The sequence below is a fragment of the Ips typographus genome, linkage group LG7 (genome assembly GCF_016097725.1).
Source record: "Ips typographus isolate SLU linkage group LG7, UJ_Ityp_2.0, whole genome shotgun sequence".
Taxonomy (NCBI): Eukaryota; Metazoa; Arthropoda; class Insecta; order Coleoptera; family Curculionidae; genus Ips; species Ips typographus.
In genome coordinates, this window is record NC_138428.1 from 2,698,190 (window position 1) to 2,724,116 (window position 25,927).

The 25,927-nt window shown below is 36.8% G+C and overlaps 3 protein-coding genes across 19 annotated transcripts in view; 1 reads left to right on the forward strand and 2 right to left on the reverse strand.

Moving 5' to 3' along the window:
• bma (SCY1-like protein bma) overlaps window positions 1–4,729 on the reverse strand; it is a 31,312-nt gene extending 26,583 nt beyond the window's left edge. For all 11 annotated transcript variants that reach the window (XR_014178990.1, XR_014178989.1, XR_014178988.1 and 8 more), the window contains exon 1: window positions 4,572–4,729. The gene's annotated coding sequence lies outside the window, so the exon portion shown is untranslated. The remainder of the gene's footprint in view (window positions 1–4,571) is intronic.
• A 2,904-nt stretch (window positions 4,730–7,633) lies between these two features.
• On the forward strand, window positions 7,634–22,006 carry LOC145732014 (piezo-type mechanosensitive ion channel component-like). 6 transcript variants are annotated; one of them, XM_081984029.1, is made up of 39 exons: window positions 7,634–7,786; window positions 7,836–8,047; window positions 9,873–9,966; window positions 10,018–10,176; window positions 10,229–10,481; window positions 10,534–10,786; window positions 10,836–10,946; window positions 11,231–11,447; window positions 11,499–11,654; window positions 11,703–12,036; window positions 12,086–12,279; window positions 12,422–12,723; window positions 13,657–13,959; window positions 14,012–14,213; window positions 14,264–14,534; window positions 14,586–14,888; window positions 14,947–15,164; window positions 15,226–15,390; window positions 15,472–15,599; window positions 15,648–15,743; window positions 16,969–17,020; window positions 17,074–17,234; window positions 17,287–17,375; window positions 17,633–17,885; window positions 17,939–18,111; window positions 18,166–18,279; window positions 18,339–18,419; window positions 18,471–18,621; window positions 18,672–18,886; window positions 18,936–19,079; window positions 19,992–20,133; window positions 20,186–20,433; window positions 20,484–20,665; window positions 20,716–20,970; window positions 21,026–21,161; window positions 21,240–21,389; window positions 21,444–21,561; window positions 21,619–21,824; window positions 21,884–22,006. In XM_081984029.1, exons 1-39 carry the CDS (start codon window positions 7,723–7,725, stop codon window positions 21,954–21,956), a joined length of 6,978 nt encoding a protein of 2,325 aa, XP_081840155.1. In that variant the 5' UTR covers window positions 7,634–7,722; the 3' UTR covers window positions 21,957–22,006. The 6 variants fall into 6 exon arrangements, with proteins under 6 accessions (XP_081840155.1, XP_081840154.1, XP_081840158.1 ...); XM_081984028.1 differs by having other exon boundaries at window positions 11,499–12,036; XM_081984032.1 differs by having other exon boundaries at window positions 11,499–12,036; window positions 21,619–21,813.
• Window positions 21,998–24,719, reverse strand: LOC145732019 (uncharacterized). Of its 2 annotated transcripts, XM_081984043.1 has the most exons (9): window positions 24,416–24,717; window positions 23,508–23,751; window positions 23,401–23,448; window positions 23,197–23,343; window positions 22,605–23,072; window positions 22,508–22,546; window positions 22,402–22,455; window positions 22,150–22,348; window positions 21,998–22,095 (listed from the first exon to the last, which is right to left on the reverse strand). In XM_081984043.1, the coding sequence occupies exons 1-9, from the start codon at window positions 24,665–24,667 to the stop codon at window positions 22,086–22,088; spliced, it is 1,461 nt and encodes a 486-aa protein (XP_081840169.1). In that variant the 5' UTR covers window positions 24,668–24,717; the 3' UTR covers window positions 21,998–22,085. The 2 variants fall into 2 exon arrangements, with proteins under 2 accessions (XP_081840169.1, XP_081840170.1); XM_081984044.1 differs by lacking the exon at window positions 23,401–23,448 and having other exon boundaries at window positions 24,416–24,719.
• Between the last annotated feature and the right edge of the window lie 1,208 nt (window positions 24,720–25,927).

Sequence of the window (25,927 nt, forward strand, 5' to 3'; positions counted from 1 at the left end):
TGGATGAGTTTAATATAAACACATTTCTTTTAGGATACAATGAAAAATTATGAGACACAGTGTATATGCGTTTTTATAGGGTAGAAAAACAGGAGTGGGGTGGTTCGCCCCTCAATCAACAAATTAAACAAGCGAGCACTGAAAATTGACTCAACAAGTAATTAATCTAGTTTCAGCAGGTAATTTTAACATTAATTTCCGTAAACCTTGCACGAATCGAATCTGTTTTTGCTAATCGAATAATCCCGAATGGCAACCGGATTATGTTTGTTTTGGGAATAAATAGGCGGCAGCTTCAAGAGGGAATTAATCTAGTTTTGCGTCGAGGTACCTTTAAATTTACTCCTCGGTCCTTAAAAAGGAAAAACGATTTTCTTAAACGGGGACGTGTTTTAATCACGATTTCGTTCGGGGTGTTGCGGACTTCGCATCGTATTAGCATATCATCTGAATACGTTTATTTTTCATTGTCGGCTTTGAAGTGAGTTTGAATTAAACCGCAAAAATATTTTTTACCTCTTATTTTACGACAGTGTTGCCACAGTGACAAAAGTTGTAGGATATTTAAATAGAAGGGAGTTGTTATTCAAAAAGTAAGATAAAATCTCTGATTTTCACGGTTTCTGTAACATACATTTTTAATATTAAAGTCACAATATATTTAGAAGTTTGTAATTTCACTTCCTCCATTACTGTATACAATGCAACGTTACAAAAGAGTTTCCACTATTCTCCTAAGTGAACTACCCTTATCAAACAAAAATAATCCCAGTAAGGACCGATTTACCTTCGCAAACAAGGGGAACAATACAGCTGGAGATGTCGCTTTATCTCCAAAGTTTAGTCTGATTAAACTTTTGTTTGTCGAGGCCAGACGCCCTAAGCGAGTTATAAAGTAACTAAAATTTTTCACTGCCTTCAATCCGGAACGTTTTTCCAGATAAATTTCCGGAACAATTTAATTTCAGAGGCTACACGCTTCTGTGACAGTCAAAATTGCGACTTGAAGAAGGCCCAGACAACCTAATGACTCTATTCAAATTGTTTAAATGGCTCTTCTTCCGACTAAGGGCGCGTTAATCAAGTAGTAGTTTGAGGAATTGCCCCATTGATAGGGGAGCAATTGCCGACCTGAGAATTTAATTATTGATGTTCCTTTAGGATCTGAATTATTGCCCGTTATCGTCATTAAACACGTCGCTCGTTAACATAAACAACCGCCAGTTCAAGGCGTGTCCCTTGGGAATAATTAAACCAAACGTGGAAATAACCCATTAATGTTTATCTGGTTATGGGGCAATATCGCGAAGCCAATCTATGACTTTTATAAAAATTACAATCATAACTGGTTGAATTATTATTGTCAGGTGTTTATTTTGTAGGGTTTAAATTATTATGTTACATGGCAACAATGTTTCCAGACTGGTGGATTTAAAACTTTTACACTTTTGAATCCATTCAACTGGTTTCTAAATTCGTTCCAAACAAATCTGGGTCAAATTCAATTATTACAATAAGCTATTCAAGGGGGGTTGGTAATAAAGCTTTTTGATGAAGAAGGGTTTACGCATAAAACCCTTCAGTTACTTTTCGGACATTGAGTAATCAAGCTTTTTCAGGTCCGAGCCTTTTAATTACAACTTTCCACCTTTTATGATGGTAATGTTGGGTACGTTTACCTAAGGGAGAAGTGGTTCGTTTATATTTTACACTTTATATTAACTTTGTTGTACTAATAATAGTTATTTGGATTTTTAAATTTAAATTTTATGAAACTTGTTAGACAGTAAAGACACTAAGGAAGATTTTGCTCGTACAATTCAGGGAGGAAAGCAGATCAATAGTTATTTTACACAAAACCATTGCAAAAAGGTTGTAGTAGTAATTCCTCATTTTTTGAACAATAAACTGACTACTTTCCAGGATAACAAAAACCAATTTTCCTGGAGTGAAATATTCACGTGCAAATTCAATTTGTTGTTTGAACCAAATCCACTACAAATTCCTCACAAAAAAACATTAACTTAGCCTTGTTTGCAACACGAGAGGGTAATTTCCATAACTCTCGTAGTTCGTACATTATGGAAGCGACCAGAAAACGTAGTGAAAGCCGGATCGCATCGTATTACCCGTTCCAGGGATATCCAGGACGTCCCTGAAAATTTGCGGGGATTTGTCAGCCACTCTCGAACGACAAGATTGATTTTATTTCCTCTCGCGAGCGAAACTTGTGGGGAAAATCGAGTTTTTAGTAAGTACGTGCACGTAGATTTTCAGTCGTAAGTTTTTCCGTAACTGCAGAGTGATTTCTTATAATTTACTCAAGGGAGAAAAACTCAAGTTAAATTAGTACAAACGTGGTTTGCAAATTAAAAAAAAAACAAATTTGCAGAATAACCAAGCTATTGAGGGTAAAACAATAGATGTAGAAAGTTGCAATGCTGAAAATTAGTATGTTTTAGGGTAAAATGAAGCTTGGTAATTACACACACATTTTAAACTACATTTTGTCTTATGTAAAGTTTCCGGTAAGTACAATTCTACTGGGTGTTTAAAGTGCTTAAAAAACCTTAAACAAAAATGAACATACCTAAAGTGTAAATATTGAATTTCTCACTTTATTAACTGAAATTGTCCATAAGATAGATGATTGTTATTTTTTATGGGCAACGTTGCCAGATAAACAATTTTGTTTTTACTAGAAAGTAAAAACTGCTCAAAAAGGTTTTCCGCTTAATTGACTGTTGATGTCTCAGAGAACTGCTATTATTGACCCATTTCCACTGCATTGTGCCTTTTTTATTAATGTAATTTTTCTGCTTACTCCTTTAGTGCTTAGAGAGAGGATGGTTTAGAGACAATTTATACTTTTAGAGTATTATAATTGAGACTTTTATGTATTTCAATTCAAATGAAAAACGATATAAAGCAAGTCAAGTTTCAAAATAAATACAGTTTTCTCAATCTACATGATCTTTTTTGTATAATATACACAAAATGGCTGTTAAAATATTACATATTTGCAGCCCACAAACCTGCAAATAAAGAAACGAATTGCCTCTATGTTACCAACCATTTGAGCCTCTGAAACATCAAAACGGAATTCAAACGAACCGTAATAAAAAGAGCGTTTCACTTTTGAGTTATAGAGGCGAGGTTTTATTGGTCTTTAAAAGTTAGTAGAGCAATTTTTGTTAAATATTACTGTTTCACAAATATTTAGAAAATTAACTTTTGCATTAAGAATCACAAAAAGTCAGATTTAAGACCACTTATCCATAAAAGTGTTTGTAGTTTTTTAGGAACAAACTTTGTCACTGACTGACGATTTTACCTAGTGGAAATTTACTTGTCACTGTATAATAGACTAAAAATGGTACAATAAACATTAAATGCTATCGTCTGTTTTGATCTAGCACTCACTTCATAACTGAATGGATTACGATTGTCACCCTTTCATAAGCCAAATTTGAGCACTTTCCAATTGATCCGTTCGTTTGAATAATGAAAGGGCGCAAATGTGTTAAGTCACCCGGTCGACGTCTGTCAAATTCTCCCCCGATATCGCCCGCTAAAGCCATCAACTAAATGAAAACAGGCAGCCTCATATAACGAACCGTTAAAAATTCATCATCGGAACGGGATCGGGAGCTTCCCCGAATGATTTATTAATGAAAATGTCCAGGTGGAAAAAATTGCCCGTTGTTTGTTGTTTTTCGTCCTGGTAATACATTTAGAATATTCCTCGCAGAGATCCTTGAATCGTCGAGTAGTTTTCGGGGTGCAAAATCAACAAATTTAAATTATTTAGATGGTTGTCTGTTTTGCTTAAAGGTGAGAGCACTTGATCTGTAATTGGAAGTTCAAATTGGGGACGATTTTGGTTTGGAAAGTGTCAGGAGCTGTGATTTGAACACTAAAAAGTAATAATTAAACAAAAGGTCAAAGAGAAGTTCAAATAATTTATAAGAGCAAAACATCAGATTTTTTAGAAAAAACATGTTTTCACAAGGTCACATATGCAGCATTTGCGTAAATGTCAGGGCAGTGGATAGTATGTGATTAATCAAGAAAAGCAGCTTTTAGCTTGCTGCTTTTTCTTGACCAATCACACACAATCTATTAAAGATTTCTAGGATATCTAAGGCTAAAGTGTCACTACTAACCTCCTGTAAGAAATAGTTCAATAAGTGCAGTCATTGCATTCAGTCTTTTCACTTAACTATTTTAAATGGGACACCCTGTATTTCATTAGGACATTCAGGACGTATTTACATTTCAATACCTACAAATGTTCTTTACAAGAAGTGTACAATTAGGTAATGTCTACTAAGCCTCATTGTTGCGAAAATGGTAGACAATGAAAATCGAATTTAGGCAGATCAAAATTTTGGTTTATAGACTTGATTCTGTTTGTGTATAAATCTGGAAACACTGATTATACTATCTTATGTCTTGTCAGGCATAAGTAGGTAATTTCTAAAAACGTCCTGTAGTAATGGTGTTCAATTTAATACAGTGATGAAGCACATGAATTTTTAAACTATTTATTTTTAATCAAAATCACTTACCTAGAAATTAAGACTTCATGATTGTTCTTGTCATGGAGTTTTAAAGAAAACTTTTCAGAAATTTTTAAAACAACTATCGCCGCGAAAAATTCTATCTACGGACCGCAGATGCGTGCGAGTGGTTGCGATAGGGACGTCGGACCTCAGACTACCTGTTGAGACGGCCGGGGTCTACACCTGTGGGTCGACGCACGCGCCCTTTATGCCACCTGCTACCCTGGATTTCCGTCGAAATCCAGCGGGATCCGATCCAGGGATGGTCTGGACGAAGTCGGTTTTTGTTGTGCCAGTGCAACAAGCGGTTTCCAGTTTCGGTGCAGTAATTACCGGCCCTTCGATACGCCAAAGGGCGGATTACGTTGCAGCTTAAAGGGCGGGAGGTTGATGGGGGAGCTTAGCATGTTTTAAGGACCGGGTACGCCAACATGATTTACCGCCTACAAAGTAGTTCATAATGTGCAATCAATTGCGTTCCAAATCAGAGTGGTTTAGAAGGGTTCGCCGAGCTTTGTTGAGCATAATGCTTTATCGGAGCTCGAGTGGCAATAAGCAAATTGTGGATTTACTCTAGCAATATTGTAACACTTCTCCACTTTTACGAAATAGTGGATTGCACTTCAAAATTTGTTTTCAATTTTGATTCAGAATGGGAAAACGTAAATGAATTATTTATTAAAAGTTTCGCTAAAATTCCTCAAAGAAATATAAATCATTACATTATATTAAATTAAATCAAGTGCGTGGAACCATTTTGTTGTGTCATGTTGTCGATTATTATTTAAATTTCACGTTAAATAAAACCATTTCAGAGACTCAAAATTACAGACCTATTACATTACTTCCAATACTGAGCAAAATATACGAAAACATTATTAAAACTAGATTACACCGACTAATTGGACAACACGTACCACCATACCAGTTCGGTTTTAAGTCCAAACTGTTGTACTGACTAATAACACACACACAAAACACTTTGATAACAAGAAATCGGCGTTTATGAACATAAACAAAGCCTTTGACAGCGTATGACACAAAGGACCCTTATACAAACTGCACAAACTTAGTACACTGGAATACTTACTATACAGGGTGTCGCTGAAATGTCTGTTAGCTGGGGTCAAAATAAAGTCCCAGATTTGCCTTAATCCAAAAGTTGATAATTACAGAGCTACTTCAGGAGACTGTTTTAGACTGAGATTAACGTACATTTAGTAGTTCAAACGCATTTTTCTCGAAAACGGTTGCCCATAGCGACATGACTAAAGTAGACCTTTTCTAAGCAGAAATAACAGGCAAATACGCCTTTGTACTCAAAAGCGGTTTACCGTTACCGAGAAAAAAATACAAAGGAATTAAACAAATTGCTTGAATCGTATGTACGCCCTCTATGATCAATGTAAAAATCGTTGGCAGATATGAATTTCCCATCTTGGAAAACCCCCTGATACCTAATTTCATAATTTTAAATGGTTTGGTATAAAAACTAGGATTAAAAATTGATTTTTAAATTTTAACTTTGCCGCCCTGTAGCTCTGTGGATTAAGGCAAATATAGCTAAATCACTTTATTTTGACCCCAGCTAACTTTCAACGACACCCTGTATATTATCAAAAATGTACTAGAGAACAGACAACTAAAAATACGCATAAACAACCCTTTCCTTTCCTTTCATTCCTGAACAAGGTCTGCCATAAGGGTCTCCTCTAACGCCATTTCTTTACAATATATTTTGCCATGACATTTAAAACCACGAATTACACTAACAAACACGCTTACATACTACAATACGCTAATGGCACTAGTAGTGCATGACAAAACTACAACAAAAGCTGCAAACACAAGACCATGTTGTGGTTCTACAGATGGAGAGTGACACCAAATGCTACAAAAAACCAGCTGCTCTTAACAAACCACCAAATTAAAGACAACTCTCCTACAATAACAGAAACATATTTTGAAACTATTTTGTCAAAAACAATTCAGTCCTCTCTCTGAATGAAAATACTGAAATTTGTATCAATCAATTTCCAGGCCGGAATAATTTTTAGTACCTTTTGTCAACTGACCAGGAAATGATCGGTCAAATATTCCGCAATATGGCAATTGGACTCATAAATCTTATATGAGCCAATAGGAAGTGGCCGAGCGGATCGGCCGGAAATAAAACTCTCCATTTTAGGATTTCCGGCGTCCGAAACGACCGAAGCATATTTACTCACAATAACTAGACCGATGATGTGCTTTTATTGTATCTTAATACACAAAAGGGTCACGTTTCCGTCATAATCGTAAAAATTGGAACCACCTACGCCGTTTCATCTAAATAATTTATCTCTCAAAAAAACTGGTTGCAACATGTCCACCCTCCCCCCCTGGTGGGGGTTTACGAGAATGGTAAAGTTTTCCATTCAGCCGCATGTCATAACCTGTTACTTCGCGTAACCATTATCCAGACCGCTGACGAGGCCGACAAGCAATAAGAGATCGGGAATTTTATGGATTGCGATGACCCATTTCGTAGGAGCGGCCTACTTTCCTGAAGGGCCCTTCCTGTGGGACAAAATCGATGGGTGTTACCAGCCAAAACTGGAATTCATGTCTGTTACAGCTTCATGGTTTATTGAGTTGTAGTACTGAATAGGACGAGAAAGTGGGCGGAAAAGACTATTTTTGAACTATTTTAGCTTTAATGGAAACTTAATTGAAAATATTTGTTGTTGCAACAAGACAGCGGAAGTTGTTTACGGAAGCTGCTGCTCTTTCTGCTTCCTAATCAAACATTTTTTTCTTACAATACTCGCTTTTTCCTGCTAATTTCCTCTTTTACTGCTTCTTGGTGTATTGCCCCTTTTCTAGCAAATTCTTTGTTGTACCTTTTTCTAGTTAAGTTTTTATTAGTTTTGCTTAGTAAATTCTAGAAACTAAGCAAACTTCAAATGATGAATAAAAATGTTCTTACTTTTTAATGTTTCCTCTCATTTTACAAATCACTAACTTTTAGCCACACGATGACGTAACCGCCAATTACTACGAGTTGCTCTATAGGTACCCTAAATTTCACCTGAAATTACTCATTGTTTTCCTGTCAAATTAAAGATTATTGTCAAAGTCAACTAAACTTTGACAATAATAGGTTTAACAAAAAAACATGGACGACTATTGGTGGTCCGTTATTTTATTTAGGTTCCTCCTACCCTTAGTAATAGGAATAGGTAAGTCAAATTCTTCAAATTTTCACACACTATTGATGGAATTTGACAGCTATCTTCATTCGTCCATCAATTACTTCCTACGTATACCTGGTGGTAGGATGTTACATGCCCTTTTTTTCGGTACCGACCAAAAAATCAATGGCCAACGAAACCGGCAATTACTTGAAAGTTTTGATGATTACCTGCGTTTTGACCACCGCGTTTCTCATCAGTTTCTATATGGCCGTGTTTTTTCCTGAAGATAATTTGGATGAACTCGAGGTGAGTCAAAATGTATTAACTAAGCAAAAAATTTAATAAAATCCTGTCCAAAAATAGGAAAAATATTGTCTTTAACTTATCACTATGATGTCAACAGTGATCTTGCTATTTTTCTAGAAACTTTTACATCAAAACACTATTGATAATTCACTTGCAGAAGATTTTAACGCAAAGAAGGGTTTAACTACACAATACAGTAAAAAGATAAATCTTCTTTAAATTTTGATCATTTAACCTCCTTAATAAAGCTTACAGCTTCGAATTTGACAATGTCAAATCCATTATGACCATTCTAACATGGGAAAGCTTTAAGTAGACCAAGAACATATATTTGACTACAGTAGACCTGCTTTTAGCAGTAATTTTGACAAATCTGTTAACACAACCTTTAGTTAATTTACAAAAATTATTATGATAAGTCCACATGTGCGGAATTTGCGTAAATTCCGGGAAAATTAGCAGTTTGTGATTGGTCGAAAAAACAGCTTTCAGCTTGCTGCTTTTTTTGACCAATCACAAACTAAACGTCTGATCTGGTGGTAACAGCAAAGATGTAAACCAAGCCAACCGTTTTGTTTTTTCTTTTAAATAATAGAAACCATTGTTTAGTTTTTGTTGACTAGATTTACTTTGCCATAAGCTAACTGGATGGCTTAGTGTGTATAGCCATCTAAACTAAACTGTCTTTGTCTTCACCAAATTTTATGAGAAAGCTCTACTTGACTGCGTTTATTCTCTTATTTTTCAACTAAGATATTAAGTTTCAAGATTTAATAAAATGCATTCAAGTATTTTCTGTTTCAATCTAGTTAATAATCAAGTAGTAAACGTACTTAATTCTGGTTCAACTCTCACGTTAACTGTTCCAGAATGAAGAGCGTAAGCTAAGTCAAGCAGCTTTAAATCGATTAACTTCATTAACCAGATTTACCTCGCCTTAAATAATAAATATTGGTTAACTGTATTGGATTTTAGTCTCAAGGATATCTAATCTAATGTAAACCGTTTCAAAGTGAACGCAGTAAACTGGCTCTAAAGTTTTTTTTAACTTTGTCCTTAAAGTTAGTCAACTGCTTTACTAGTTGACCTACTAAATTACTAAATTACAACAAATTGTGACTATTACAACTGTAACTTGATTAATCCTGTAATTCTGAAATAATTTAAGGAAATACAAACAAAATTGGAATGACGTTACAAATCTTGTCAGTTTATGCCAACATATACTACCAAAAAATATGATTTGCTTCAAAATCAAGCTTTAATAGCAGTAAGTGCTTGGTTGCCAGGTTTATAAGGCTCAAATATTTTCAACTAAATTTTTTATTACATTTTTAAAGGTCTCTGGCAATTTCCAAAATAATTCTTATGACAATTGGCAATTTTAAAAATATCCTAGAAAGTTTCTATTTAAGAATCTGGCAAGTTTTACACTGTGTGCATCAGTGCATCACTCTGTATTTTCAATACGAACGTTGGCAGTATGGACGTTTGGCCATATTATTTGACGTCCTGTATGACATTAAAGTTTGACCACTTAAACTGACGATTCACCCTGTATAGCCTAATTTTGGAAAACACTGAGTTGCGGACATTACTGTTTTTTACTTCATTTTGTCACCACTTTTGATAAACACTTTGTATAGACAACATCAGCTTGAGTAACCCAAAAATGGGCAACATAAATCTACAGAATACAGTTTTCAGATTTTGAACATAGAAAATGTACTAATTGATAACTTTGTGTTTTTACACTTTATCAAAGAGGGATAGCTGAAAAAGTAGCTTAACAGGATAATTTTGAGTGAGTCAATTTATTTTACAGCCTTGTACCACAATCGAAATAGCTTTACGTACTCTGGGAGTGATCGATTTTAGAGGGTTGTCAGCCCGTGATGTCATCCCTTGGTGTCTTCCAGGTAATTACAGCTTATACAACCAATACATTGTAGTTAATACTGACTTTGTAGAACCCTTAATGTTGTTCACGTCCGTGTTTTTCAACTTTATTTTCAAGAAACTGAGTCAAGATGAAACTGCCGTGTTGCGTGCCACAAAACAGGCGGATGACACAAGTTTTACGAAAAAACTATCTCGGAGGAAGTATATACTAATGATGTTGCATTTCGGTTTTTTAGCTTCATTAATTGATGTGTGTTGAAGCTAAATGGAATTTTACAGGAAAATACTTTGTGGTCTTTCTTTGCTGTTTAAATGCAGTTCTAAGGTCCACTGCTTTTGGTGCTGTGTACTACTTTTTTTTCCTGGTGGTGATCACTTACTGGGCTTGTAATCGCAGTTTGGGTCGGGTGTTTGCCAAAATGCTTGCCTGCCTCATACCAATCATCTTCATTAACATTACCGTCATTTTTTGGTACCAGTTTCAGTATTTCCAAGACAGTGACCACACCACCCCATTCAGTATTTGGGGAAGGTGTTTAACAATCAAACTCTTTGAAACCCAGCTTTAATCACGGTTTTTAAAGGTTGTTCAACCTGGTGGATTTGAAGACTTACAAGGACTGTACAGACCCAAGGCTGTTCTACTTCCATCCACACACTTTAGCAACCTACTGCGTTCCTTTATGCCTCTACGTGATGTACATGCTGGTGGTGTTGGTGGCCAAGGAGATTCTCCAGGCTAAGGATGGTTGCAAAGGCATGTTTGTGGCGGTGATTAAGCGGAAGCCTGTAACTTTCAAAGATCGATGGGCTAAGGCTGTGCTGCAAATCCACGAGGTGATTATCCCAGTATAAAGTATCATTGAGTAATTTTAGTGTTTTGCAGCAAAAATACAAAAAAGACTCTATGACAGCAGACAAGGTTAAAGCTTTCATAGAACAAACCCTACAATTTATTATTTACATCTCTTTCATAGCAGCAAACTTTGTTATGATGGTAAGTGTCAAGTTAAATACCATTTGCTACTCATTGGCGCACGTTTTATTATGTTTTGCCAATTTTTTTTTGAAGAGGAAAAAATGGTACTCCAATGTGTTTTTGCTTATTTCAATAGTGTTCAACCCGTACTCCACACAAATTGTATGCTTCAATAAAGGAAAATTGAAACTATTTTTTGGTTGATCCGGCAACACTGCAAAGATATACTTATATTTAACCGTGTCTACTATACACCACTATTAACTTTCTGACAAATGACACAATTGGGCCACTTGTCATAGTTATGGGCGATCATCTACGTGAGTTGGAAGACTCTGATTCTAATGGTTTGGGCCAATGTGATTTGGTTGCTGCCCTTCAGAAAGAAACTGACCCTCTACTCCAGCCCTTTGGTGGTTATATGGGTGTGGTTCATTCTGGTCACTTCCTACCTGTATTCAATGGAGCTGAACCACCAAGAACTTCCACCCAAGTGGGGATTTGTCAACTTAGCTTCAGGTTTTGTTATTCATTACTTTCAGTTTTTTGTTGAGTAATTTGGCATTACAGGTGTTGACCAGGCAAGCAAATACAAACCGTTTCACTTGTTGACCAAATCCCTTTTTGCGGTTATCATTTTCGTGACCATGAGGCAAATGTTCCAGGAAATTCAGTTGAAGAAAGAGCAAAAAAAATTGGCTTCTGCCATGGGGTTGAAGCAGACCGGTAAAACACTTTTGACATCTTTGACCAGTAGTAATTCAAAACTTGCAGACATTGAAGAACCTGAATTGAAATTTGCCTTGCTGGAACGTTTTCAGAAATGGAGCCTAGAATTTTTCGCCACCTGGTGGATCTGGGTTGTTATCCTCACCATGATCTGGATGACCTTCTGGACTACCTACAACGTCTTCAGAATTGTTTTCGTCTTTCTGGCTACGGTCTTTATAACAACGTTTCAGTTTTGTCCTTTCAAACCGTGGAAAAAGTTTCTTATCGTTTACTGGTGGATAGTGATCATCTACTCTATGGTCAATTTTTTTGCTGTGTACTTCTATCAAATTTCGGTTACTAGACGCTACATGCTGCAGCTTTTTCCTGTACACCAGTAAGTGATTTGTCAAAAACAAAATGACAGTCAATGAAGTTTGCCATAGTTACAAACGACTGGGATTTCGAGTGTGGAAGGATCCGAAGAAAACCACCGCAGCGCTGGCGATTCCACTGTTTTTCCAAATTGCGGTTGTGATACAACAGCATTATCTGCATGAGGAGTTTGACAGGATTACTTCTCCCACTCCACCTGAAGAGATGGCTAAAAGTGAAGACGATGTTGCCAAGTCTAATTCAGGTTAGTAATTTGTTTGCCAAATATTGTGTGGGTTCAGCATGGTAGGTGGTTTGTGGTTGGTCAAGAAAAGCAGCTGTTTTCTTGGCCAATCACAAATTGTTCATAAAGTCACGTGTTTTGGCAGCAGCTTTTTCTATTATAGATTCCAAATGGAAGAAAATGAGCAGTGCCCTGACCTACTGCAAAAATATGATTTTCAAAATTCTGGAGTTGCGTTTACGTCACGTCACTCTCATAGTAGGGTGGTTTATGTGTCTGCAGGACATGTGCGCCCTTCAAATGTCCTTGGCAGTACTTTTCACAGCTTCCTGCGTCTTGGGCCACGTTTTCACCACTATAGTGATCTACGGTGCATCCTTTGCGGTGCAGATCCTTATTGTGCTTAGGTTGCTCTATATGAAATTGGTGAAGGACCACTACAAATGGAATTACGTCGGCTACTATGTCAGTTGATTTCAATCCTAAGTATACTGAAAGTTAAACAAAATTGGAATGACGTCATTGTTCCAAATGCCACTCACTATTGTGATAAGTTGCAAATAAGACTAAAGTACTTGTAGTACTGAAAAGTACACTTAAAAGAATAATTTTTTTCTTGGTTTATTGGGTCTTCTGTCTCACACAAAAAAAGGTTTGTTGGGAAAATGGAATTTCGCACTATTTTCAACTAAGTTGAAAATAACATTAACCTAGTCGTCCCAACACAAGACCACTGACTTAGGCTCGGTCTTGTTACCTAAAAACGCTGACGTTTCGGTGGAAAATCTACCACCGTCTTCAGAGAATCTAAAAAAGAAAAAACACAACGGCAGAACACAGAAAACAACAACTTAATAAATATTAAACCTGATAATGTTCAATATGGAACTCTGAGAAGGGTTTTGTCAATAAAAATTGACATAAATTTTGACTTTTGTCATTAAAAGAATAAGTTTGACAGCAAAACATCAAACATTATTTTTACAGGGTGATCCAATTGCTATCTTGTAAATAACTTATTTTGTAATACTATTAAGTTCAGTTGAATTAGGCAAAGATTAAGATTTAAGCAGTTTCTAGACTCTTTTTACTTTGACTATTAATAATTTGGTTAGTTATGAGGCTCTAATTCTTGACAGCAGGGAGCAAGACTCACAAGGGAAGTTTTGATAGAATATGTAACAGAAAACGCTGACAACAGCAGGTTTCTGCCACATCCTGCATACTTTTCTTTTGGTAACCCTCTTCCCTCATTTGCAAGAACATTTTGGCAACAATGTATCCAGATGTTGACTTGTCACCACATTTGACAACTTTTGTCTAAGTTAACTTGTGACGTGATCTCAATTTGTTATGACTTTCTGTGTAGCATTTTAATTTGGAAACTATTTGTTACAGACACGCAATGGGAAATCGTTCAACAAAACTTTGAACACCGCTGATTGGCTGGGTTTCCACGAATCACGTTACGGCTACCACTATGCCGACTTTGGCCAGTTAGCGTGGTGTTTCCTGTACGTATTCGCGGTGACATTGAACAGAGTGGTCTCGATACGCATGAACAACTACCGGAAATCTAATAATGAGAGCAGCAAACCAGGGGTTTTATACCCTCACTTGACTTACGAGAACTGCCATAAAAGTTTTAGATCTATGGTTCAGTTTCTTATAAATTATGGGTTTTACAAGTTTGGTTGTGAGGTTGGTTGCCTAGATTTGTAGTGGCCACCCTGTATGTGCTTTAGTTTTACAGTTGTCGCTGTTTTTCACTACTGTGGTGATGATGATGCGTATGGATGCTGGCGCAATAGCGATGGCCTTTTGGTTAATGAGTGTGTACAGTTTGAATCGAGACAAGTTGCGGATAGTTTGGCTGCCATCTCTGATTATCATCGCCGTGTCTCTGCCTTTCCAATACTGGGCTTCATTAGCTGGGATGCCAACAACTTGGAACAGTCAGTACAAGCCACTTCATAAATTCCACAAATCACGAACAAAATTCCAGATAGTTTGACAAAATTTTGGAATACAAATGATTTCCTTTTGAGAATTCAACAGTTTTGTTACTTGCTGAACATGGCGCATCCACCAAATAAGGAACGGATCAGTCTGGATTTTCTTTTGTTGTTTCTGATGTCCAGACAGTGGCGGAGCTTCAGAAGGGAGTGGAAACACAAAGGGATGTACTTTGCTCCTGGGGGAAATGAAGATGTTTCAGCTTTGATTGATGATCAGAACGTGGAGAATCCAGTTCCAGACTTTGTTACTTACACTAGGTGCTAATCAACTTTATGCTAACTTGTCTGATCAACTAACTTACATTTCAGGAGTTATTTGGATATAGTCAAACGAGGCATATTCAACACGTGGTTTTACCTAACGTTAGGAATAACTTTTCTCTGTGGGGTTTTAAGGCTGACCCTTTATTCCTTCGGTTACGTTATCATAACCTTTATTTTTGCTTGGGAAGGGACTGACATGTTTCTCAGGCCTCCCAAAGTGATCAAAAAGAGATGGAACATGCTGATTGCCTACAATATTTTTGTAATGATGATTAAAACTGTCAGTCAAGTTTTTGGATGTATTTTCAACTATAGTGACTATATTCCCTTGACTTGTCGTGTGTTCCAGTATGTGTTACACTGACTATAACTAGTGTTGGTTTGTTGGAATTTAAGGATTTTGTAGGTTATTCTCGCTTGGATGCGTAGATAAATTCCAAATGACTGAGGGAGTTCCCAACTTAACCACAAAACCAGTTTGCCAGTCTGATTTTCAGTCTTCAGGCATGGAATTGGACTGTTTGTGTTTCTTTTTCCTTATAGTCCAACAGAGGATTTTTAAAAGTTTCCATTTTTTCCATATGGTTAATGCGGCTAAAGCGCAGACGATTCTAGCGGATCGAGGTCTGGAAGACTTACCAACATGGTTAAGCAGATGCTAATTTTACTGTTTTGGGGTTAAAAGGTGCAAGTTTTATTGAACGTGCCAGACAGGAAGAACGGAAAAAACTGGACCAGGACGATGCTCAGATTAGGAAGAACATCGATACTAAATTGGCTAAAATAAGAGCAACCCATGAAAAAGTACAGGGTGAAGTGTATCAGAGAAGATTGAAGAATCATTCTTTTGGTGAGTATACAATGTAAAATATTGGTCTGCCTCTGCAATTTTGCCGCTTAACAAAAAGTAATCTTAAGTTTGAAATTTTAGTGTTGAAAAGCTGTGATTACTACATTTTTGATGACAAAATGTTAGCAGAAGACATCCCAATCATCCCTCCTAAAGAAGATAAATTGAACGTTTCCACTAATTCCTACGACCCTCAACCCTTAACGGAGGTTTGAATAGTACAATTTGCACACATTTTTACTAATTTGGGCTTTTAGTATTTTGGATTGTGGCAATTAACAGACATGGAAACCGTTTTGGCGGAACGTGCCTTACGACGTCAACAAAAAGCCGCCATTTTGAAAGGCCAAAAGGTAGTAATTCTATTTTTATTACAGTTTACAGGCTAATTAATTTAAAATGAGTAGTTTTCTTGTATAATATAAATCAATTTTAGACTTTTTAAAAATCGTATTTGCCCTCGAGAATGAGGGTCTCTTGGAATTGGTCCTGTCAAGTTTTCTAGCCGCTTAAATCCCTTCTCGGATTCTCGTATTTGCGTCATACGAATTTTTTCAACATTTCTATTGCTTCCCGAAAGGTTCTGAAATGCAATTCCACTTTTCGATTTTCCCTCTACTACCGAAACAAAAGCCCGGATTTTCTACAGTCTCGTTTATATGTTTGCGACAAGTGAAACATTTCCGGAAAATTCGTTTTGCATATAGTATCACTGTTAAGGCAAAGAAATAAAAGTATACAGGGTGGTCGATCAAATTGTGAATGGCAGTTTACGCAATTTCAGTGATCAATTCATTGATAAGCTTGCAGATTAAAATGATAAAATTTTTAGAAACATGTGAATTTTCGATTCATAAGTATTTTGAACGTACTGTATTTTTACGTATCACGTGACTAGTGGACAGTGCTTAACTGAAATTTATAACAGAAATTTGTACTTTAGTCGTTAAACGTCACGTGACTGCATCAGTTTTTCTTTACTTAAGTTCTTTATTATCTTTTTAAATAAGTGTCAATTTTGATTTATAGGAGATTTAAAAAATTAGAATTGAACCATTACAGATCACATGACCTGATTCCTACGTTAAAATTTGTAAAATGCAATGTTTTAACATCAATTGTTAATTCTCATTACAATTCTGTCTTAACTTGTAGTAATCTTCATGGTTTGTGATTGGTCAAAAAAACAGCTTTCAGCTGCCTGCTTTTTCTTGACCAATCGCAAATTTTGCACATACGGACTTCAATACGGGCACACAATGACGTAATAGCAAACTATTTTGGCTTAATCTATATCAAACTATGTTCTCCAAAAGTTCGAAAATACTTGTTACAACCATTTCTTGTTTAATAAACATGAAAATAATGTCATTTTCCATACTTAACTGAATAATCAAAAGAACAGAGCGTCTCAAATAACGCCTTCGGCATAAACGAGCCTCCATTTACTTAGGAATTACCGGGACAGGAAAAAATCTTATTAAATTGGGTTTCGTTATTGTTTAGATTCCGTTGTTTCCCCTTTTCTTATTCTGCCCACCCATTTTGTTAAATTTAAATTTTTTTTCAATGTTGCAGCCGGAAGACGTGACGAAAATGGTCCAAATTTCAGACACTGACATTCCAGAAAGTATGTATAACAGTGACTAATGTTTCAGTGAGTAAAAAATTGTTTTTTTGTAGAAGCTGCAGCCAGAATTTTCAAGAATTTTCTCCATGTTTTGATTTTTACTTGGGGGTTTGTTGAGAGCTTCATTGTTACTGTAACAGCAATGCTGAATAGGTTTACCAAAGGGTTTAGATCAATTTTGACTGATATGTATAAAGATAATATTACCTTAAAGGTGAAAAAGTTATTTTTTTCTTAAAACTGGAAAAACCTTAATAACGTTACAGGAGCAAACTAAATACAATGAAGGTGTACGTTTAGGCTCTAATGGTGTCTGGGAGCCTACGTCTTCTTTCACTGATATTTTAGGAGAAGTGTAAGTATAGTAGAAATACTGCTTAAAGTAGGGTAAACTGGATATTGAAAATATGCAAATTTAAACCTTATTGGAAGAATTAAGTCAATTTTCAAATAGTTTTTGAACAGCCTGCTTTAATTGAGAGGAAAACAAAAAATCCTCCATCGTTTTCTGACTATTGTAATGTGTCAATCAAAACAAAGATTAATCTTGTTATTATCCTGAGCATCAGGATGACGTAACCTCAAACTACATTGGCTTGTCCTATAATTTAGGACTAAAAACACTGATCCGGATTCTGATCCAACCATTATTAAGTACACGATCTACGAAAAATTGGTCACCTCTTTGTGGTATTTGATTTGGTCTCATACAGAGTGGATCTGCTACTTTATAATGATTTATAATCAACTGATCCGTTCAACTTTTATATCGTTACCACTGGTAATGCTCACGTTTTGCTGGGGTTCCCTAACGGTGCCCAAACCGACCAGGACATACTGGGTGCTCAATATAGCCTACGTTTTGGTAACTTAATCCAACAAGGCCCGACTTTTAGTTGAGAATTATGACTTTTTTAGGTTATTCTGTTCCTTAAATGCTTCATGGCTTTAAGATTAGCGCCTTGGTATCACTATCACAACTCCAAAGTGTTTGAGAGTAACCAGTACTTCCCACCTTATTCAATAGGGGTGGGGGATAACAGTACAGTCAATATGAATTTTGCTTTGTTGGTTGGATTTCTTTGTCACAGGTTAAGTAGTGGTTCCTCCAAGGTTCTGTGTAACTGAACAGTAGATTTTTGTAGAATGGTTCTTCAGTCATTGGGTTTGTGGAAAACTATACGCAGTAGACCAACCACTTTGATTCAGAACGGATACTACAACTTACAGGGTGGACATTTGGTTTCAGCCAGTCCCAGGTAAGTTTAAAATCTTCCTTCTAAAGTTTGAAATACCTACGAATTACTGCATTTACTAGACAATTCTCACCTACAACTTTGAATGTTGAATCAGCTAGATTGGGAATCAGCGACCTTTTTCCTCACTCAATCTTCAAAGGGTAAGTTTTTTCACTTTGCTTCTGTTAATAAGACAATTGTGTCTGTTTTAGGTTCAGAAAGTATGCAGACAACTTTAAAATCTTCGTTCAGGAGCTGATCACTCCTTCACTGACTCAAATCCCTGTAGACGTGTACACACCCATGTTTTTGTGCGATTTGGTGAACTTGATCCTTATTGTATTCTTCTATGGTCCCTTTCATGTAATTTCCACTTAACTTTTGCACGCAAAGGATACTAATAATTTATACAGGGTGCAAGCGATGCCGAAGGCCTGATAATGTTTATCCAAACCAACACAGTTCCTCTATCTTATATAGTGTTGATTTTGGGATATTTCCTGTTAATGGTGATAGATCGGGCGATCTATTTGAAGAAGAACCGGTTTGCAAAACTGGTCTTCCACTATTTCCAAGTATTTTCCATTCACGTATACTTTTTCGTGTTGTTTCCTATGCTCGGTGATATGTAAGCAATTACGAGGTTTATTACAAATTGATTTATAAAATAATTCCAGAAAATTTAAAGACACTCCAGTTGTACAAATATTCTACTTCTTTAAGTGTTTGTACTTTTTGTTTTCCGCCTACCAAATTAGGAATGGCTATCCCCCGTTGATTTCCTTTCATTTCTTGTGGCATGGTTTAGGTGTTATCAATAGGTAAGTTCAGTATCTATATGGTTGCACGTTACTACACTTTATACCAGATAGAAGGAGAGATTTTTATTTTTAAAACACTAGGCAAGATTAACTTCAAACCAATTACTAAATTTTTATATCCAAATGATGAAATCCACAGTTTTCCTATCCAAGTTCATAGTCAAACATGATGAAATTACTCTTTCCTTATTTCAGACCGTATGTTCTACCACTTTAATCAATTGAATGTGTGATTTCATTATTTGAAACTGTGAAATTCGCTAGTGGCTATAACAAATTTAGGTGTCCCATCAATCTCATAAATTTCAGTATTAAAAATTAGCAATTTTATCAATAAACCAATCAGTTTTACCTTCTTTAACGGTATAAATAGAGTCGGTTTCCAACGTATTGTAGAAACTACTACACAGCTTTGAAGGCTAATTTAGAACATTTTCTCTAATTTAGAGCGTTTTAAGGAGTATTTGGCTATTTTAAGCTTGTTTTAAAATTTTCATTCAAATAGAACTTTCCAGGCTGATTTTCTACATTTTCATGTCATCTAGAGAGATTAAATTAAGATTGTGTTCTAGGTTTTAGGTTTTATTTTATTGCAACCTTAGCAATCCGTAAAGCAGTCAGTTTCATCATTTTGAAATGTAAAGTTAAGCTGCTAATCTGCCAATTTAGTACCTAAACATATAAAATTTTGCTAACAAACTTGTAAATTTCATCAAACCAGAAATAATTGACTTTTTCTTGTTTCATGTCAAATTCACAACTACTACACACAAAACAACATTTTATTACATATTCTAATTTTACATCTCATTTGATTCAGACAATCATAATCATTATTATGACGTGCAACTTCATTTACACAATTAAATAATATAATATCATCTATTTTGAGGCACTTTCTGTCAATTTCAGATATGGTTACAAGTTCTACAGGATGGTTCCTTATTTCTTCGAAATGCGTACTCTTCTAGACTGGATATGCAGCGACAGTTCATTAAGTGTAACCGATTGGTTCAAAATGGAGGAAATTATCCAAAATATTTTCGATCAAAGGGTATTTACCACCTTTTCACCTTGATTGTTTTACATAAAGTTATTGAGTGTAGTGTCAGCAAAGTCAGGAAGAAGAGTCGGTCGACCCTTTAGGGAAGGCTCGAGGCCGAACCAAGAAGTACATCAAGGGTGGATTGCTCTATTTTCTGCTCATTCTAACCGTGATTTTCCCCTTTTTGCTATTCTCTTTGGGGGATACAGTGGGGGTGAAGACACATCCGTCAAAATTCAAGTTGCAATTGTATATGGGGAGTGCGGAACCCATTTTTCAGTCGTATGCTTCGCAAAAAAGCCTCCACGTGTAAGTGTCCTTAATCATCACATCACTAAGTGATTCAAATATAATTTTAGAATGTCCGAGAAAGATTATCAGAACTTGACTGGGACTTTCAATAACATTGAACAGTCTGAGGATATTTTTGACAATTTTCGTGCTGAAGACGTGGTGATAGTCACCTGGTCCCCTAACAGCCTAACTGATTGGACAGTGTCTCCTGGGGCGTACGAGGAATTAATTGAAGACGTCCTCGCCAGTAAATTTAAAATTCAAAATTACTTCCAAATTTTAACACAAACTCTATAGATGATACCTTAAGTTTCCGAATGGAAATCCATTACACCCATGTAGGGAACGGTGGAGTTAAAGTCCAAAGCACTTTCGGCCAATCCTCTCATTACCCTCCCCTACCCAATGTACACCGTCAAAACCTAATCAACATCCTCCACCTCAACCAATCTTTAGAGGCAGTAGTGTGGATCCCCCTGATGTTTCCCAAGTTTCTTTTAATTGATCAGAAGGCCAGCCCAATTCCTTTGACTATAATGGGAGAGCAAGCAGGTGAAACACTGCCAAACTGAATGTAATTTGATTACGGGAAAAATGGTTTTTTTAGACCATCGAATCTATGATGAGTATAAGGAGGATTTGTCTCTTTCTGAAGATGAAGACGATGATTCTGATGTGGAATCTGACCCTAAAATACACAGGAACCTTTTGGCAAAGTTGAATATTGATAATGGGCGAAAATGGTATGGGACTTATTTCAGTTTAAACCACTCAAGTTGCAATTAAAAATGCAATTAACTATTCTTTTCTTACATATACAGGTGGCACATTGAAGAGGAGTGCGACAAGGATGACGACAACTACTACTACTACCTCAAAGACCTCGTGCACAATAAATGTAATCTCCTGGTGATGTACACATTTAACGAGAGGGTATTCTCAAATTCAATGAGTTTCATTACCTCGAGTGGGTGAGTTTCAACTCAAATCCTTTGACACTTAACGTAATTAATGTGGCAACTTAGCATACTTGGCTTGTATTTACTGTACTTTATGCTGGTGATTGGCATTATCAGAGATTGTCGTATTGTAATCAGCCAAATTTGGATTGAGGATTTACCTAACAGTGAACTGATTTACAGGGTAAATTTTCCATCACTATTTTTGAGTGGTTTAGTTAAATGTGTTTGATTATTGTAGAAATGTCTGGAAGTGTACATAGCCAGAGATATGCAAAACTACGAGCTGGAAGAAGAGCTTTTTGCTGAACTAATATTCATAATGAGATCCAGAGAGTTGATGATCAAATTGACTAGGTATACTGACAGCATATACAACCCTCCGATTCCAGTAAAGGCAAAAAGTCCACAAGGCAAACCTAAAACTGTAAATAATGTTAGGAATAGGTTTCGGGCAAGGAACTAAGGTTCGAAATTGCTTTAAGATGATGTTTTTTGGATTTTAGTGAGAATACTCCTGCCGAAGCTGCTGATTCGGAACCAGTTTCTCTCTGGACTAAAATTTGCACGATTTTATAAGTTTTTTGTGGATTTTATATTGTGTTAAAATGTTATGCAAATAGTAAAAATTGAGTTTTATTTTCCAACTTTATTAATACAAAAATTTTACATTATTATCACACAAAAGTACACTGTTGAGTTTAGATCTTATTTGCCACTAAAAAAGAAAGAGTTATTAAGGTGAGTGTGTTTTTGTAAATTGGCAACTTACTAGCTGCCAGCTTTGGCTGATGCTGTTGCAGAAGCACTGGCAGATGCGTAAGCTCCAGCTTTGCCGCCTCCACTGCCTCCGCAACCACCAGAACAACCACCTTCTCCACCGCCATGCTGACCACCGTAGCCTCCACCTCCTAGGCCACCAGCTCCTCCTCCTCCTAGGCCACCGCCTCCACCAAATCCACCTCCGCCTCCTGTGTTGTTAACTATGTAGTTGTTTGCTAAGTGAGAAAATTTCAGTACTTACCTCCTCCAAGGCCTCCACCATATCCCCCACTGCCGCCTTTACCACCTCCATAACCTGTAAAATTGAGTTTTTAACTTAGAATGATTGTATGAGTTCGAATATTTACCTCCAGAACCTCCAAATCCACTTCCGCCGCTTCCACCACCTATACGTTAGAAATGTGTTATTAATATGTTAGGTTAAGTGTAAAGGTGGTTTGGTACCTCCTGCTCCAAGGCCGCCGCCTCCTCCAAGTCCTCCACCTAATCCGCCTCCATGACCACCGCTTCCACCAAAACTACCACCTCCGCTGTAGGCTCCACTACTGCCACCGGTGTAGCCACCTCCTCCAAGGCCACTACCTCCTCCAAGACCTCCGCCACCGCCTCCTCCTCCGCCAAGACCTCCGCCACCAGCTCCACCGCCACCAGCTCCTCCAAAACCACCGCCTCCGCTATATGCGCTGCTGCCACCGTGTCCGCCTCCTCCAAGACCTCCGCCTGATCCGCCGCCAAGGCCTCCACCTCCACCACCGCCAAGGCCACTGCCTCCACCACCTCCACTGTAGCCACCGCCGCCGCTGTATCCGCCACTGCTTCCTCCAAGGCCACCGCCTCCACTTCCGCCATAACCGCCTCCGTTTCCACCACCCAAACCGCCTCCAGATCCTCCTCCAGTTATTACGACAGAGCCTAGAAAAAATGTATTTAAGGCTGATTCTAAAATAGTACAGAATAATAATTGAGCATTCAATCTAAAATATCAAGAATGTAAATTCAAAAACTTAATAAAGTTTAAACATAAACTTGTACAAACCTGTTGCACCTCCGTCTCCACCTCCATAACCACCAGAACTTCCGCCTCCAAGGCCACCTCCGTGACCGCCTCCTAATCCACTACCTCCTCCTAATCCACCGCCACCTCCAAGTCCAGAGCCTCCTCCGAGACCACCTCCATGACCACCTAACAATTTTAAAATATTTTACTCCATGATTAAAGTTCATTTGAAGACGGTATTACCTGCTCCTCCAAAACCTCCACCGGATGCTCCACCACCTCCATAGCCACCTGTTTAAAATATTCACATTGTATACAGGGCATTTAGTCCAGACATTAATCAAACTTACCACCACTGCCTTTTTGTTTAAGTCCGGATATGAGGCCTGACAAGATACCACCACCTCCAGCTCCACCTCCGAGTCCACCACCGGATCCAAATCCTCCACCGGCACCAAAACCTCCACCTCCGCCGCCTCCACCTCCACCGCCTCCTCCAAAACCACCTCCGTAACCGCCTCCAAATCCTCCTCCAGTACCACCGGACCCGTAGGATCTTTTGCTTCTATGCTTTGTATTTGTAGCAATCAAACGCTAAAAAAATGTATACAGAATGAGGGGCATGCCACTACGAAATAAAGATTTTTATGTAGAGAACACTAAGGAAAACACAAATTTTACAAAGACATTTCTGGAAAAACAACCTAAAGGACATTTCAAAAACTGATTTTTTTTGTGTGGAAGAGATATAAGTAAACATTACAGTGGTTAGGGGGCATTCTTAAAGTTAGGAGCACGTTTGATATCAGGGGCATGGTAAAAATGTTTCTTGCATTGTGAAGAACAAAATAGTTAGTTTCATTTCAAATTAGATCTTTTATAATTAGTAAAAATGTTAAAGGGCAAAAGGCCAATATTAGGTGCAAGCCACTACAAAATGCAGCTTTTCATGTAAAATGTTGATTAGTTGAAACTGATAGAGAAGAAATAAGAAAAACCTTCTTGAAAATAGCAAATATTAGGTGTTAAAGATTGTTTAGGTAAATTTTGACTATAACTTAATAACACATAGGTACAGAAAAATGAAAAAACAGAATATTTTTTGTGGTTTGAAAATTGCGTCACTCTCATCTGAGTACACATACAGGGTGATCCATTCGAAAAATATTGTCATAGTTAATTCATCATTCATCTCAGTCTGCCTTTTACATAAAAATATGAAACTGCTTACCCTGTATGTACATATAATAGAACTAACCTGTCCTTCTGGTACTGGTGCACCATTTTCCGGGCTAAAATACACTCCATCCCCTGCTTGGTTCTCTGGAATAGGATTAGTCAGAGCGAGACCGCGTTTTGGTTGTGCGCCCTCATCAGCGATAGCATTGGCTTTGTCGCGTGGATTATCGTGCAACTCCTCCACCAAATACACGACTTTTTTATCCGTAGATTGCAAGTACCCTTGCGGCACTAGAACCGCCAATAACAGCGGAACCGAGTACCACCGCATGATTACACTGTATGATGGTTCAGGTATTCGATTTAACGTTTTTATAGCGGGTGCCTTCGTCGGGTTCCGCGGAATTGTGATGGGCCGGTCACGATTTTCTGACACCGGTTATATTGGTACGAAGTATTTTTTTTTGGTGTATGTTCCAGCTGGGTTTTTCTATGCTGTTTTTTGCCGAGCATGTTTTGTGTACCATCATTCTGTTAGCGCCTAATTAAAGACCCTAGAACGGGATTTCCTAGTATGAGCAAGTTTTTATTAACGAGTCAGGGATTTATGGTGAACCCAGATTTTACGATAATGAATCGCTTTGTTTACTAAGTAGTACAATTATGAAAAGATGGCTAATTAACTATTGTTTCATGATGTAATAATTGATGAAAAATTGTTGGAATTAACCTACAAAACCCGTTCGAATATACTATTAGTTTTTTGTTTAGTAATTAATTATTATTGAAATGTAAATACCAAATTTACCTATCAAGCTGTGTTTTTGATTAGTATATGAAATAAGTGGTGTCATAGCAAAACTGCCAATCTCCAGTTCTGCTAGATATAAGGACGAAAGGTAGGAAGGAAAAGTATGAGATAAATAGAAGAATAAAGAAAAAGAGAAAGGTACAGAAAGATGGTGTGAAGGAGCAAAAACAACAGAAATATTAAAAACAGGTGAAGGAAAGAACAGATAGAGAACAAGTTAAAGAAATAAACACAACTAAAGAGAAAAAGATAGGTTTAGGGGAGCAGTCTCATAGGGTAAATAAGACAGAAAAAACAGAAATATGGAGTGAAAACAGAGGCAGAGTGAAAAAAAACAGATTGAGAAATCTGGCAAGATAAAGAAAGGAGGTAAGTGGTAGAGGAAAAATATTTAGATGTAAAGAAAAAGGTAGGAAGAAAAAACTGTAGAAGGATAAAGAAAGAGAGAAAGATACGAAAAGATGGTGTAAAGGAGAAAAAACAACAATAGTATTGAAGAAACAAGCATATGAAGGTGCCCTCAAAACTAAAATAATAATTATAACAGAAATAGTAAAAGAAGAAAAGGTGGAATACTGTAATTAATTTACTTATGAATAATAGAACCTCTTGAATAATTCTTTATCGTAAATTTCAATGTTTATAGCGCCATTTTTATTAATATTTTCCATAAATATTAGACGTTAATGATGATCTTAGGTTAAATAGCATTTTTGCAATTTTTCTTGTACGTACTTTTTAATGTGACATTAAATCTTTCTGCAATTAGCATACATAAAT